This window comes from Muntiacus reevesi, chromosome 13 (assembly GCF_963930625.1).
Source record: "Muntiacus reevesi chromosome 13, mMunRee1.1, whole genome shotgun sequence".
NCBI lineage: Eukaryota > Metazoa > Chordata > Mammalia > Artiodactyla > Cervidae > Muntiacus > Muntiacus reevesi.
The window spans coordinates 37,495,588-37,510,121 of NC_089261.1; the positions used below are offsets into that span (position 1 = coordinate 37,495,588).

At 39.8% G+C, this 14,534-nt stretch overlaps 1 protein-coding gene across 1 annotated transcript in view; it reads right to left on the bottom strand.

Annotated features, from left to right (window-relative positions):
• NUDT6 (nudix hydrolase 6) overlaps positions 1–14,534 on the bottom strand; it is a 67,555-nt gene that overhangs the window by 51,662 nt on the left and 1,359 nt on the right. The window contains exons 2-3 of the mRNA XM_065905066.1: positions 11,245–11,448; positions 3,142–3,197 (exon numbers count right to left, since the gene is read on the bottom strand). Of these exons, the coding sequence (XP_065761138.1) occupies positions 3,142–3,197; positions 11,245–11,448 (260 nt within the window). The remainder of the gene's footprint in view (positions 1–3,141; positions 3,198–11,244; positions 11,449–14,534) is intronic.

The following is a 14,534-nucleotide window of genomic DNA, read 5'->3' on the forward strand; positions in this document are numbered from 1 at the left end:
ACTGTAGCCTGCCAGGCTCCTCTGTCCATAGGATTTTCAAGGCAAGAATACTGGAGTGGGTTGCCATTTAAGATCATGCTTAAAATCTTGCATGGTATGCTTCAGCATTACATGAACCAAGAACTTCCAGATATCCAAGCTGGGTTTAGAAAAGGCAGAGGAACCAGAAATCAAATTGCCAACATTTGCTGGATCATAGAGAAAGCAAAGGAATTCCCAGAAAAACATCTACCTGTTTCATTAACTATGCTAAAGCCTTGCACTGTGTGGATCATAACAAACTGTGGAAAAATCTCAAAGAGATGGGAATATTAGACCTCTTACCTCTCTCCTGAGAAACATGTATGCAAGTCAAGAAGCAACAGTTAGAACTGTGTATGGAACAACTGGCTGGTTCAGGATTGAGAAAGGAGTGTGACAAGGCTGTCTGTTGTCACCCTGTTTATTTAACTTATACACAGAGCACATCATGGGAAATACTAGGCTGGATGTTACAACCTAGAGTCAAGATTGGCAGGAGAAACATCAACAACCTCATGTATGCAAATGATACCACTCTAATGGCAAAAAGCAAAGAGGAACTAAAGAACCTCTTGATGAGGGTGAAGGAGGAAATTGAAAAAGCCGGCTTAAAAGTAAATACCCTAAAACCTAAGATCATGGCATCTGGCCCCATCACTTCATGGCAAGTAGAAGGGGAAAGGATGGAAGAAGTAAAAGACATCCTCTTCTTGGGCTCTAAAATCACTGCGGATGGGGACTGGAGTCAGGAAATCAGAAGACAAATGCTTCTTGGCATGAAAGGTATGCCAAGCCTAGATAGTGTGTTGAAAAGCAAAGATATCACTTTGCTGACAAAGGTCCATATAGTTAAGGTTATAGTCTTTCCAATGACCATATATGGTTGTGAGAGTTGGACCATAGAGAAGGCAGAGTGCAGAAGAATTGATGCCTTTGAAGTGTGGTGCTGAAGACTCTTGAGAGTCCCTTGGACAGCAAGAAGATCAAACCAGTCTGTCTTAAAGGAAATCAACCCTGAATATTCACTGGAAGGACTGATGCTGAAGTTACAATATTTTGGTCACCTGATGCGAACAGTTGACTCACTGGAAAAGACCTTGGATGCTGCGAAAGACTGAAGGCAGAAGAAGGTGTCAGAGGATGAGATGGCTGGATGACACCACTGATGCAATGGACATGAACTTGGGCAAACTCTGGGAGATGGTGTGGGACAGGGAGGCCTGGCCTGCTGCAGTTCATGGGGTGGCAAAGAGTCGGACAGAACTGGGCAACTGAACAACAGCAAAAACAGAGCCCTTAGACCCCAGGGCTGGGTCTCCTCAGGCCAAACAACTAACAAGGAGGGAGCACAACCCCACCCATAAGCAGATAATTGGATAAAAGATTTATGAGCAAGGCCCTACCCACCAGAGCAAGACAGAAGTAAGAAGAACCACAGTTCATGGGAGCTAGAACAAAAACCGTAAAGAAAGTTAATCAGGATGAAAAAGCAGAAATTTATGTCCCAGAGGAAGGGACAAGATAAACCTCCCCCCCCCCCCAAAAAAAAACAACTAAATGAAGTGGAGATAGGCAACCTTCCAGAAAAAGAATTCAAGACTCTCACTTAGATTTGATGGAGAAATCAAGCTTTCCAGACAAGTAAAGTTAAGAGAATTCAGCACCACCAAACCAGCTTTACCATAAATGTTAAAGGAACTTTCTAGAAAGTAAACAGAAGAGAAGGAAAAGACCTACAGAAAATAAACCCAAAACAATTAAGAAAATGGTAATAGGATCATATATATCAATAATTACCTTAAAGGTAAATGGATTAAGTGTATCAAACAAAAGACATACACTGGCTGGGTCAATGAAAACATGTGCATGTATGCACTTTCACTTACCACATCACTCTGCTTGACACCCCCCAATTATTGTAATTATTTTATTGTATGTAATTACATATTCTATGTATGTAATTATTCTATTGTTGGATTAATCATGTTCCCATTATGGCTTGCAATTGTAATTATCTTTTATTTTTTGTCTGGCTATTGACTGAAAACTGATCAAAATATTTTACAGGTGTGATTATGTAACTATTACTCACTTAATACTGTTGTATCATGATTGGTCAACAGAAAATACAATAGAATTCTGTATCACCAAAGCTACCATTTAATAGAAAAACCTGTAAAAAGATGTGGTACATATACATACACATAAAAGAATACTACTCATCCATAAAAAAAGAACAAGACAGGGCTTCCCTGGTTGCCCAGTGGTTAAGAATCTGTCTTGCAATACAAGGGACACTGTTTTGACCTCTGGTACTGAAGGGTCCCATATGCTGTGGAGCTGCTGAGCCCGTGTGGAACAATAATGAGCCAGCACTCTGGAGCCTGCAAGCTGCAACATGCTACAACTACTGAAGCCTGAGCACCTGGACCTGTGCTCTGTAACAAGAGCAGCCACCTCAATGAGAAGGCTGCACACTACAATGCAAAGTAGCCCCTGCTCAGAACAACTGAAGAAAGCCTGCATGCAGCAATGAAGATCCACCACAGTCAAAAGATTAAATAATCTCTGGGGAAAAAAAAGAATGAAATAATGCTACTTGCAGCAACATGAATGGAACTAGAGATTATCACACTATGTAAAGTCAGAAAGATAAATACTACATGATATCATTCATATGTGGATTCTAAAATATGATACAAACTGATATATGAAACTGAAACAGAATCATGGACATACAGAACAAACTGGTGGTTGCCACAGGGGAGGCGGTTGGGGGAGAGGTGGAGAGATGGAGGTTGGAGTTAGCAGATGTATGCTTTTATACATAGAATGAATAAACAACTAGGCTCTACTTTATAGCACAAGGAACTATACTCAATATCCTTTGATAAACTTTAATGGAATAGACAAAAAAGAAATGTGTATGCATGTATAATTGAATCACTGCTACCCAGCAGAAATTAACACACTGTAAATCAACTATATGTCAATAAAAATACTGACTGCAGTAAATTAAAAAATCTATAATTTTTTAAGCAAATCAAAGTTTCCACACATTATTTTTCTCTACACAGAAGTAAACATTTAGAAAGCAACTATAAAGAAGAAGCAACTTACTTTATTTCGATCTTGGACGACCAGTATTTTTCCAGTATTTTCATCAAATACAGCTCCTGTTGGGGGAAAAAGATAATCGAGAAATATGAATTTCCTTCACCTCAGATTACTCCCACACTATTACCTGTGATCATCTGAAGGCCTAGTTCAAATAACCACCTCATTCATTTGGAGTTAACTTCAGTAAGAAACCAGTTGCTCAGTTATCTTGGGTCTTCTAATGGCTGAAAATAACAACGATGGTTCTAACATATGCTATCTTACAGAATAATCATTTGTATCTCCTTCTCTAGATCATCTATTCCTGATGATACAGTCAAAATATTCTTTCTATTAAGCATTTAGTGTCCAATTTTAAGTGCTTAAAAATATCCATTGAATCAATGGATTGATTTTTCCATTCTGATATTTATTCCTTGAATCACTATGTATAAACATGATCCAAATCTCAAATATCTCAACATTCAGTTCAAAATTTCTTCCTTAAAGTCACTTAAATTCCCTTATCACATTATGTACATAACTTTATAACTTACCAATGTGTTGCTACAGAATACTTTTTAATCAACGGTTTATATTTTCAAAGTTCTAGACCATTTCTTTGATTTATTCATTCAACATATACACTGCCCAGCACACTAGGCATTTTGCTAGATATTAGGGACACAAAAATTAGTTTTTTCTGTCCTTGGGTAATGCTAGGTCAAAAATAAAATGACAACTTTAATGATCCAGAGCTTCCCTGATAGCTCAGTTGGTAAAGAATCCACCTGCAATGCAGGAGGCCCAGGTTCAATTCCTGGGTCGGGAAGCTCTGCTGGAGTAGGGATAGACTACCCACTCTGGTTTTCTTAGGCTTCCCTGTGGCTCAGCTGGTAAAGAATCTGCCTGCAATATGGGAGACCTGGGTTTGATCCCTAGGTTGGGACGATACCCTGGAGAAGGGAAAGGCTACCCACTCCAGTACTCTGGCCTGGAGAATTCCACAGACTGTAGTCCATGGGGTCACAGAGTCAGACACTACTGAACAACTTTCATGTAAAGATCTGCATTTTCTTTAAAGGCTATAATTTAAACATTATTTGTATTTATTTAATGTAGGAAGATATTGTTAAAAATATATTTTCTATCCATTCATTCAATATTAATTGAGCTCCTATATATAATACATGTAGGTTCTATATTTATAGTATATGAATTGAGATCTTTTTTTGTGTCAGGCACTTTTCCAATTGCTAAGGATACAATCTCAAAGAATCAGACACAACCTAGCAACTGAACCACAAGGATACAGTGGTGAACAAAACGCCCTATCACTATGAGGCTCTTATTCTGAGGCTGGTACGAGAAGGTTACAAATGAAAAATAAATTATGTAGAACATGTGTGTAAGCTAAGGTGATTCAGCAGTGTCTGATTCTTTGCGACCCTATGGCCTGTAGCCACCCGGTTCCTCTGCCCATGGGATTCTCCAGGCAAAAATACTGAAGTGGGTTGCCATTTCCTACTCCAGGGTATCTTTCCCACCCAGGGATAGAACCTCTGTTACTTCTGCATTGGCAGGTGGATTATTTACCACTAGCGCCACCTGGTGATGGCAGTCACTTGGTCGTGTACTACTCTGCAATCCCATGGACTGTAGCCCACCAGGCGCTTCTGTCCGTGCAATTATCCAGGGAAGGATACTGGAGTCAGTTGCCATTTCCTACTCCAGAGGATCTTCCTGATCCAGGGATTGAACCCAAATCTCCTGTGTCTCCTGCCTGGCAGGTGAATTCCTTACCACTGCACCACCTGGGAAGCTCATATAGAACATGCTGCTGCTGCTGCTAAGTCACGTCAGTGAGGTGATAATAAATATTAGAGATACAATACAGTAGGGGATAGATATATGCAACAAACGGAAGAAGAATTTTCTCTGAAATTTAAACATCCCATTTTAGCACTTCAAAGTCAAGAAAGAAAACCACAAAGTGAGATAATTAACATTAATGTTGGCTTCTATTAGAAAATATAAACTATAATTGGTTGAGTGGGCCCTAGGAAGCATTACTACAAACAAAGCTAGTAGCAGTGATGGAATTCCAGATGAGCTATTTAAAATCCTAAGAGATGATGTTGTTAAAGTGCTGCACTCAACATGTCAGCATATTTGGAAAACAGCAGTGGCTACAGGACTAGAAAAGGTCAGTTTCACTCCAATTCCAAAGAAGAGCAATGCCAAAGAGTGTTCAAACCACCATACAATTTCACTCATTTCACATCCTAGCAAGGTAATGCTCAAAATCTTTCAGGCTAAGCTTCAACAGTATGTGAACTGAAAACTTCCATTATGTACAAGGTGGATTTAGGAGAGGCAGCAGAACCAGCGATCAAATTGCCAAAATCCACTGGATCATAGAAAAAGGGAATTCCAAAAAAACATCTACTTCTGCTTCACTGACTACGCTAAAACCCTTGACTGTGTGGATCACAAGAAACTGTGGAAAATCCTTAAAGAGATGGGAATACCAGACCACCTAACCTGCCTCCTGAGAAATCTGTATGCAGGTCAAGAAACAAGTTAGAACTGGACATGGAACAATGGACTGGTTCAAAATGGGGAAAGGAGTATGTCAAGGCTATATACTGTCACCCTGCTTATTTAACTTATATACAGTGTACATCATGTGAAATGCCAGGCTGGATGAAGCACAAGCTGGAATCTAAGATTGAGGGTGAAATATCAACAACCTCAGATATGCAGATGATACCAGTTTAATGGCAGACAGTGAAGAGCTAAAGAGCCTCTTGAGGAGCATGCAAGAGGAGTGTGAAAAAGCTGGTTTAAAACTCAACATTCGAAAAACTAAGATCATGGCATCCCATCCCATAACTTCATGGCAAACAGCTAGGGAGAAAGTAGAAACAGTGGCAGATTTTATTTTCTTGGGCTTCAAAAATCACTGTTGATGGCAACTATAGGCATGAAATTAAGAGATGCTTGCTCCTTGGAAGAAAGCTATACAAACCTAGAGAGTGTATAAAAAGCAGAGACATCACTTTGCTGACCAAAGTCTGTGTAGTCAAAGCTATGGTTGTTTCCAGTAGTCATGTACAGGTGTCAGCATAGGACCACAAAGAAGGCTCAACACCAAAGAATTGATGCTTTTGAACTGTAGTGCTGGAAAAGACCCTCACAGTCCCTTGGACTGCAAGGAGATCAAACCAGTCAATCCTAAAGGAAATCAACCCTGAAAACTCATTGGACAGACTGATGCTGAAGCTCTAGTATTCTGGCCAGCTGACACAAACAGCCAACTCATTGGAAAAGACCCTGGATGCTGGGAAAGATTGAGGGCAGGAGGAGAAGGGGGTGACAGAGGATGAGATGGCTGGATGACATCACTGACTCAATAAGACATGAGTCTGAGCAAACTCCAGGAGACAGTGAAGGACAGGGAAGCCTGAAGTGCTCTAGTCCATGGCGTCACAAAGAGTTGGAAATATCTTAGCAACTTAACAACAAAAACAAATAATTTAACTGGACTTTACTTGAGTTGAATGCCAAAGAAATACCAAGAAAATCTACTCTTAGTTTTTGTTAATTTGTCATTACACAAATCAAACTTTTCCCTGCTGCTGCTGCTAAGTCGCTTCAGTTGTGTCCGACTCTGTGTGACCTCACAGATGGCAGCCCACCAGGCTCCACAGTCCCTGGGATTCTCCAGGCAAGAATATTGGAGTGGGCTGCCATTTCCTATTCCAATGAATGAAAGTGAAAGTGAAGTCGCTCAGCTAGCTGTGTCCGACTCTTTGAGACCCCATGGACTGCAGCCTACCAGGCTCCTCCATCCACGGGATTTTCCAGGCAAGAGTACTGGAGTGGGGTGCCATTGCCTTCTCTGGAACTTTTCCCTAGTTCACTATAAACATGAGCCAAAAACAGCACTGTTAAACACAATGTGAGCGACCTCTGCTGGTCACAACATAGAAGCTAAATAAACCCAAAGAAACAGTGAAAACGACAGACTATTTGGGGGGGCTCCAAAATCACTGCAGATAGTGACTGCAGCCATGAAATTAAAATACATTTGCTCCTTGGAAGAAAAGTTATGACCAACCTAGACAGCATATTAAAAAGCAGAGACATTACTTTGCCAACAAAGGTCCATCTAGTCAAAGCTATGGTTTTTCCAGTGGTCATGTATGGATGTGAGAGTTGGACTATAAAGAAAGCTGAACACCGAAGAATTGATGCTTTTGAACTGTGGTGTTGGAGAAGACTCTTGAGAGTCCCTTGGACTGCAAGGAGATCCAACCAGTCCATCCTAAAGGAGATCAGTCCTGAATATTCATTGGAAGGACTGATGCTAAAGCTCAAAGTCCAATACTTTGGCCACCTGATGTGAAGAGCTGACTCATTTGAAAAGACCCTGATGCTGGGAAAAGATGGACAGTGGGAGGATAAGGAGATGACAGAGGGTGAGATGGTTGGATGCCATCACTAACTCAATGGACATGAGTTTGAGTAAACTCCAGGAGTTGGGGATAGACAGGCAGGCCTGGCATGCTGCAGTTCATGGGGTCATAGAGAGTCAGAAATGACTGAGTGACTGACTGAAGTGAACTGAAACCCAAAGAGATTAGGGATTCAATTATTGTATTATGATGACTAGACAGGTACTATACTATTTTTAATAAAAATCCTGTGTGTGGTATAATTTTGAGTGCCCAACTTCTCAAAGCCTTAAAACTGATGTCCTCTTTCTGGGTCACAAGCAGGTACTCTCGCTGTCCAATACTGTACCTTCACCACACAATTGCCTTTTCAGAAGGCTGACATTACCATTTGAAGATCTATCCAACCATTCATTCAAGAAATATTTATTGAGGACCTAGGTTATACCAGACACTGTATTTTTGCAAGCATGCTCAGTTGTATCCACCTCTTTGCAACTCCATGGATTGCAGCCTGCCAGGTTTCTCTGTGCATGGAATTCCCCAGGCAAGAATACTGGATTGGGTTGCCATTCCCTTCTCCAGGGTATCTTCCTGGCCCAGGAATCAAACTTGTGTCTTCTGTGTCTCCTGCATTGGCAGGCAAATTCTTTACCACTGTGCCACCCGGGAAGCTTGACACTGTGTTTAGTCTGAGGATTAAGAGGTAAACAAGACAGATAAAATATTTGCCTTCCTGGACTTCACATTATTGTGGGGACAATTAAGGACATGATAATTTCAAATTGTGTTAAGTTCTACAAACGAAAACAGAGCTGGGAACTTCCCTGGTGGTCCAGTGGCTAAGACTCCATGCTCCCAATACAGAGGGCTTGGGTTTGATCCCTGGTGGGGGAACTGGATCCCACATGCCACAACTAAGGCTTCGCACGCTGCAACTAAGACCTGGCATGGCCAAATAAATAAATTAAAAAAAAAAAACCAGAGCTGGATAAAGGATGATGAGATTGGCAGGTGGGAGGACTATTTTATGCAGGAAGGTCAGAAACTTTTCTGAGGAGATATTTCAGCTCTAAAGAGCTCAATAGACAAAGCCTTCTGGAAGAGCACTGCAGGAAGAGAAGCCAGTAGGTTTAAAAGCTCTGAGGCAGATAGAAGCTTGCTGTTTGAAGACAGTAGGAAAGCCATAGCTCACTCCATTGCAATGTAGAGGAGGAAAGATTTTTTTCCCTTTACTCACTTCAGCTTTGTGTCTGAGACCTGAGCTGAATTGACATATGACAGATTAATGGATAAGAAATATGTACATTTCATTTGGTGTTAATATTACCATGTGGTCTGGGTGGAGGTCTCCACAGAAATGAAAACCTCCTCAAAGTGTTTAGACCCAGGGGCTTATATACCATTCTAGGAAAGAGGGAAAAATTGTGCAGAAATGACAAAAGAAAGAGGGCTTTGTTCTAGGGGGCGGTAAACGGTAAAAAAAAAAAAAAAAAAAAAAAAAAAGTGCCGAGGAATTACTATATGGGGAAACTAGCAGAATATAATGGTTGTTTTCATAAGGTTTGTACTGATGGTAAAGAATCTGTCTGTACTGTGGGAGACACCAGTTCGATCCCTGGGTTGGAAAGATCCCTTAGAGAAGGAAATGGCAACCTACCCCAGTATTCAGGCCTGGAGGATTCCAAGGACAGAGGAACCTGGAGGGCTACAGTTCCTGGGGTTGCAAAGAGTCAGACATAACTGAGTGATTAACACCTTTTTTACCTGTTATTTCATAAGGTTTGTACAGATTTATCTCAATGTCAACTTCCCATCTCTGGTGATAATGTTCTCCTCTTTATGACAGAAAAAATTTATGCCCTGCTTTTAGGTAGAAAGGGTCAGGCAGAGAGCCCTTCCTGCTCTCTCTCAATTGTCTTCACTTTGGCATATTTGAGGGTGGTATGTTCTGACTTCCTTAACGAGCTACATCTTGTAGCTTTTAACAAAAAATGTCAACTATTTTCTCTTCACCTAAAAAACTGTATCTTTCTAGAAAAATGTCTTATAGTATCTTCTGACCCCTATGGCCACTTCAAATCCTGGTTATTCTTCCAAACTCTGGTCAAGTTCCAGATCTCTCATCCCCTAAACTCCTATGGCATATCTTAACCATAATATATAGTACTTAGTTATAAACAAGTTCTTCATAGACGATTCTTTATGCATGTATTACCAATTCTCTAGTACTAACTGGAAACTCTAATTTGAAAGTCTGTACCAATGAGCTGATAATTATGTCTTTCTTAATCAGTGTAAGACTGTCATCAAATTTTCAAGGGATCTTTTGAAGCAGAGATGAATGGAAAGCTGAATTGCCTCTATTTGCTACAGGGTAGTGAGACTGTGGACAGAGAAAACACTAGAAATCCTTGAACAACTCCTTAGAAGACTCTGAAGATGAGAACTACCTTTTAAAACTTACTAATTATATGAAGGTAAATGATGCTATTATTAATAAATTACAATACACATTACTGCCTTGTAATAAATTAGAAGGATTCTTTCCTATTTTCATTTTTCTGAAAACCTGAGAGTTTTCTTAACCCTTGTTCTCAAAGGGTCATCCTAGAGAACCACCATCAACACCAGCAGCTGCAGCAGCAGAGAATTTATTTGAACGGCAATTTTCGGGCCCCACCTCAGATCAAATGAATTAAAAACTCCCGAGGCTGGGATCCAGCAATCTGCTTCAACAACCCCTCCAGGTGATTTTGATGTACTCTATAGTCTTACCTGGAAAATTCCATGGACAGAAGAGCCTGGCGGACTACTGTCCATGGAGTCAGAGAGTCAGATACGAGTGTGTAAGCATGTGCACACACAATTTGAGAATTCCTGTCTTAAAGCACTCAAGCTTACCACTGACTTCAAAATTCTTTATTTAAATTATACTATTTTACAGAACTGTTTGGCACAATGACTTCCTTAAGTCAAATATCTTTAAGAAGTAATGGCCAACCAACATAATACTGTAATTTTCCTTACTAACACATATATATGCAATCTAAAAAGTAAATAAATTTTTTTAAAAAGTCATGTTCAAATCACTGAGAAACTGGTTTGCTTTACCTTAAATTCAACTTTACAGTTTTATTAAATCACACAATTCATACTAACATGCTGTACCATAATGAAATGATCTATTCCTGGGTCCCAATTAACTATTCCTCCTTCAGCAGTGAAGTTCAAATGTCTGTGTAAAACACGTTCAAACATATCCTTTGGAAAACTAAACTTGCTTGTTCTCTGTGCTGCCCTCTGCTGATTCATAAGGCAAACTTCATCTCTTTAAAGTACTAGCTCCAGTTGGAAGGAAGATAATCATTTAATCAAATTATTCATTCCACATGAATAAAGTGTGGCTCAGATGGTAAAGAGCCTGCCTGCAATGTGAGAGACCCGGGTTCAATTCCTGGGTCGGGAAGATCCCCTGGTGAAGGGAATGGCAACCCACTCCAGTGTTCTTGCCTGGAAAATCCTATGGACAGAGGAGCCTGGCAGGCTATAGGCCATGGGGTCGCAGAGTCGGACACGACCGCGCGACTTCACTTTCAGCTGTAAGAAGAAATGAGGTAGCCCTCTAACAGTTGATTCTGATTATCTTCAGTTTGAGACTGACCTGCCACTCCCACTTGATGTGTAGCGTATCCTGGTAACCTGCTGGGCCCATCTCCCAGCCACAGAGACAGCACAGATGAATTCAATTCCGCGTGGTGAAAGCAGAAGCCCAGGGAAGCGGCAGGGGCAATAAATCGACTTTGGAGGATGGGAATGTGCAGCCACACTGCTACTTTACCTTCTGATCTCCATTTCTGTACTGCAGCTGAAACGCAGAAAACAGACATCTATAAATATTTTCCAGAGAGAAAACTGGAATAAATTAAAACTCATCTCTGGGTGTCACTCCCTCCAGTAAGTCATGTTTAAGCTCCACTTGGTGGGTGGTGGTGGAGGCGGTGAGGGGGGACCCCATAAATGTCCTGTTAACATACATCAGCAGCATAATTTCCCCACCATTTCTTAAAAATGAAGTCAATATAGTGATGATCTTTATACATCATCTGACAATACCTGACATACAATTGGTGCTCAATAATTGTAGAATGCACAAACCTATTTAAATAAATTACTGTTCCAATGCTGTTCTTTTTAACAATGAGTTTTAGTCTTTATAAATGATTACCAAGGGCTTTTATTTATTGTCTCAAATATGTATGTGGTTTTTTTGGTTTATACATTTTGAGGTGGTTAAAAATTAACTTTCCTTTTAAATAATGTATGGTAGTTCTAGAAAAATTTGAAAATAAAATGAAGAAATCAAAACTTCACATTACCATACAGAGAAATTTAAAATTTTGACACTTTTTCCATGAATATAATTTTGGAATTGACATACCACATATAATTTACAACATGTTTCTTTTTTCTACAATAGATTATAGACATTTTGTTACCATTAAAATTCTTTAACGAACATTTTTAATGACTGTATAATTTTCCTCATACATTTAGGTGTACCACAAATTACTTAACTAACCTAATTTTGGACGTGTAGGTTGTTTGTAATCTTACCTTATTATTAATTATACCATGACAAACATTAAAATATATTTTTGGTCTTTGACTTTAAACTCTCTTACTTTGATACTTAAGATTGAGTTGGGGGAAAAAGATGCTAACATTTGATCTGGCCCTTACTAAAATCCAGACATTTTAGATACAGTATTTTAAGTTCTCACAACACAAAAGGCAAGTATGGTCACCGCTAACTTTATAGGTGAAGAAATGAATACTTAACCAATTTTACAAAAACTTCTCAGATCCCTTTCTCTATCCACCATCTCAGTCTTTACATTAATCCTACAAAATGTGTGTGGAGAGAGTGGAAAAGACTGGATCATTTATTTAATGGTTAGATTCCATTCCCTCCTCTTCCACAGCCTCTGGGGTAAGCATCTCCCTGTTAAGGACCATTGTTTCTCTACTCTTGCAAAGTCAGTGTGACTGACACAGTGACAAACAATTTGGGACCCTAATGGACTTCTTGATTTGGGGCTATGGGGTCCTGTCACATTCTTCTCATCTCGAACTTTCTCTGTTATCTTCTTAAAAACTGACATAGTTACATAAAGTGAAATGCATAAACCCCAAGCGAACATTTGAGTTGTGACCTATGCATTCACTTGTGTAGTCCACATTCCAGTCAGGATTACAGAAGATTTTGATCACCACGGGAAGTTCCCAATTTTCCTTTCCAATCACTCCAGTCAAGGAAAAAAGCTGAAGCTCTGAAAGTTCATGAAAAAAAAGTTCTGAAAAAGCTGAGGCCACTTGTTTACTATTTTTTATCTTCACACTCTGACTTCGAGAATCTGTCCACTCCCACTGCTTCAGCTAACTATATGATGATACTTGCCCAGTCCTGATCTCACTGAACACTGAATTTTGCTGCTCTCCAGCTGCTTTCATATTCTGAAAGCTGCTGCTTCAAACTTCATACCTGTATTCAAAACTGACTCCTATAGCCATCCTCAAGTAGTTTTTATTTACTGGTATACTTCTGGCTCCAATGCTTAAAGTCTAAGAATCATTTTAAAAAAATTTTCCCCCTTTTTTGCTAATAAACCTTAATTTTTCCTCCTGTCCCTCATTACTTAGCTCAAATATATCCTTCCAAGTGAGTTCACATACCACCTCTTTTGACAATAAGCTTTCCCTAAATGCTTTCCAAATGTGAACTTAACTCCTCTAATAGATTTACTAGAACTTACTACACAATGCCTAATGACATCTTTTGTCATTCATTTTTCTAATCCTAATATTCTGTGGACAGAGGAGCCTGGCAGGCTACAGTCCATGGGGTTGCAAAGAGTTGGACATGACTGAGCATGCACACACACAGTATTTTGTGCATCTGCAATCCTCCAGGTTAACATGATTTTATGCTCGGGCTCAATTCACATTTATTAAATGACTGGCTGTGTAAAGTCACAAAGCTAGTGAGTGGCATAGCAAAGATCAGAATCAGCATTATTTCCCCACTCACACAGATATTTGTGAAGCTTAACAACACAAATATGTCTTCACCTAAATTTAGTTTATAACAGGAACAGTAAAAAGAATAGACCTCACGTCCAAAGCGGCAAAACAACTATTGCTAATACATTATATACAGTTAGTTCTATTTGCTTGAGAAGAAAGAACAGATTTAGACTTCCTATCAGGCTTTCTTCTCAGATTATTTATTTCAGTTTCTTTTTACAGGCAACATCATTCAGTTTTGTTTGACTCAATAACAAAAAAACCAGCAATGGTTCTTATAGTGCAGCAAGAACAAATTCTAGAGCCAGGAGAAGTTAATCTGTCAGTACCATCATCTTTGAAACATGGATAATAATAGTACCTACCTCATAGGTTATAAGGACTAAATGAGTTAATAATTTTGAAGTCCTTAAAACAGTATCCAGCACTTAGTGAGTGTACTAGGATTTTATTAAAAAGTATGTAATGTAAGACTTCAGAGTTTATAAATTAGTCTCATGTAATTTATCTTTGATCACCACACCTATCCAGTAAAGTAACTAGAGCTGGCAACCTAAGGGGCAGATATTTTCAGTGGTGGTTATCCTAATGCCTGGTTAAGCATGTGGCAGAACATGGGACTTGAAACCTGGTCAAAGAGAGAGCCACTCAGTCGTGTCCGACTCTTTGCAATCCCATGGACCATACAGTCCATGGAATTCTCCAGGCCAGAATACTGGAGTGGCTAGCCATTCCCTTCTCCAGGGGATCTTCCCAACCCAGGGATTGAACCCAGGTCTCCCAAGTTGGAGGTGGGTTCTTTACCAGCTGAGCCACCAGGGAAGACTGAAACCTGGATGTGACGCCAAATCCAACCCACTTTCTGCT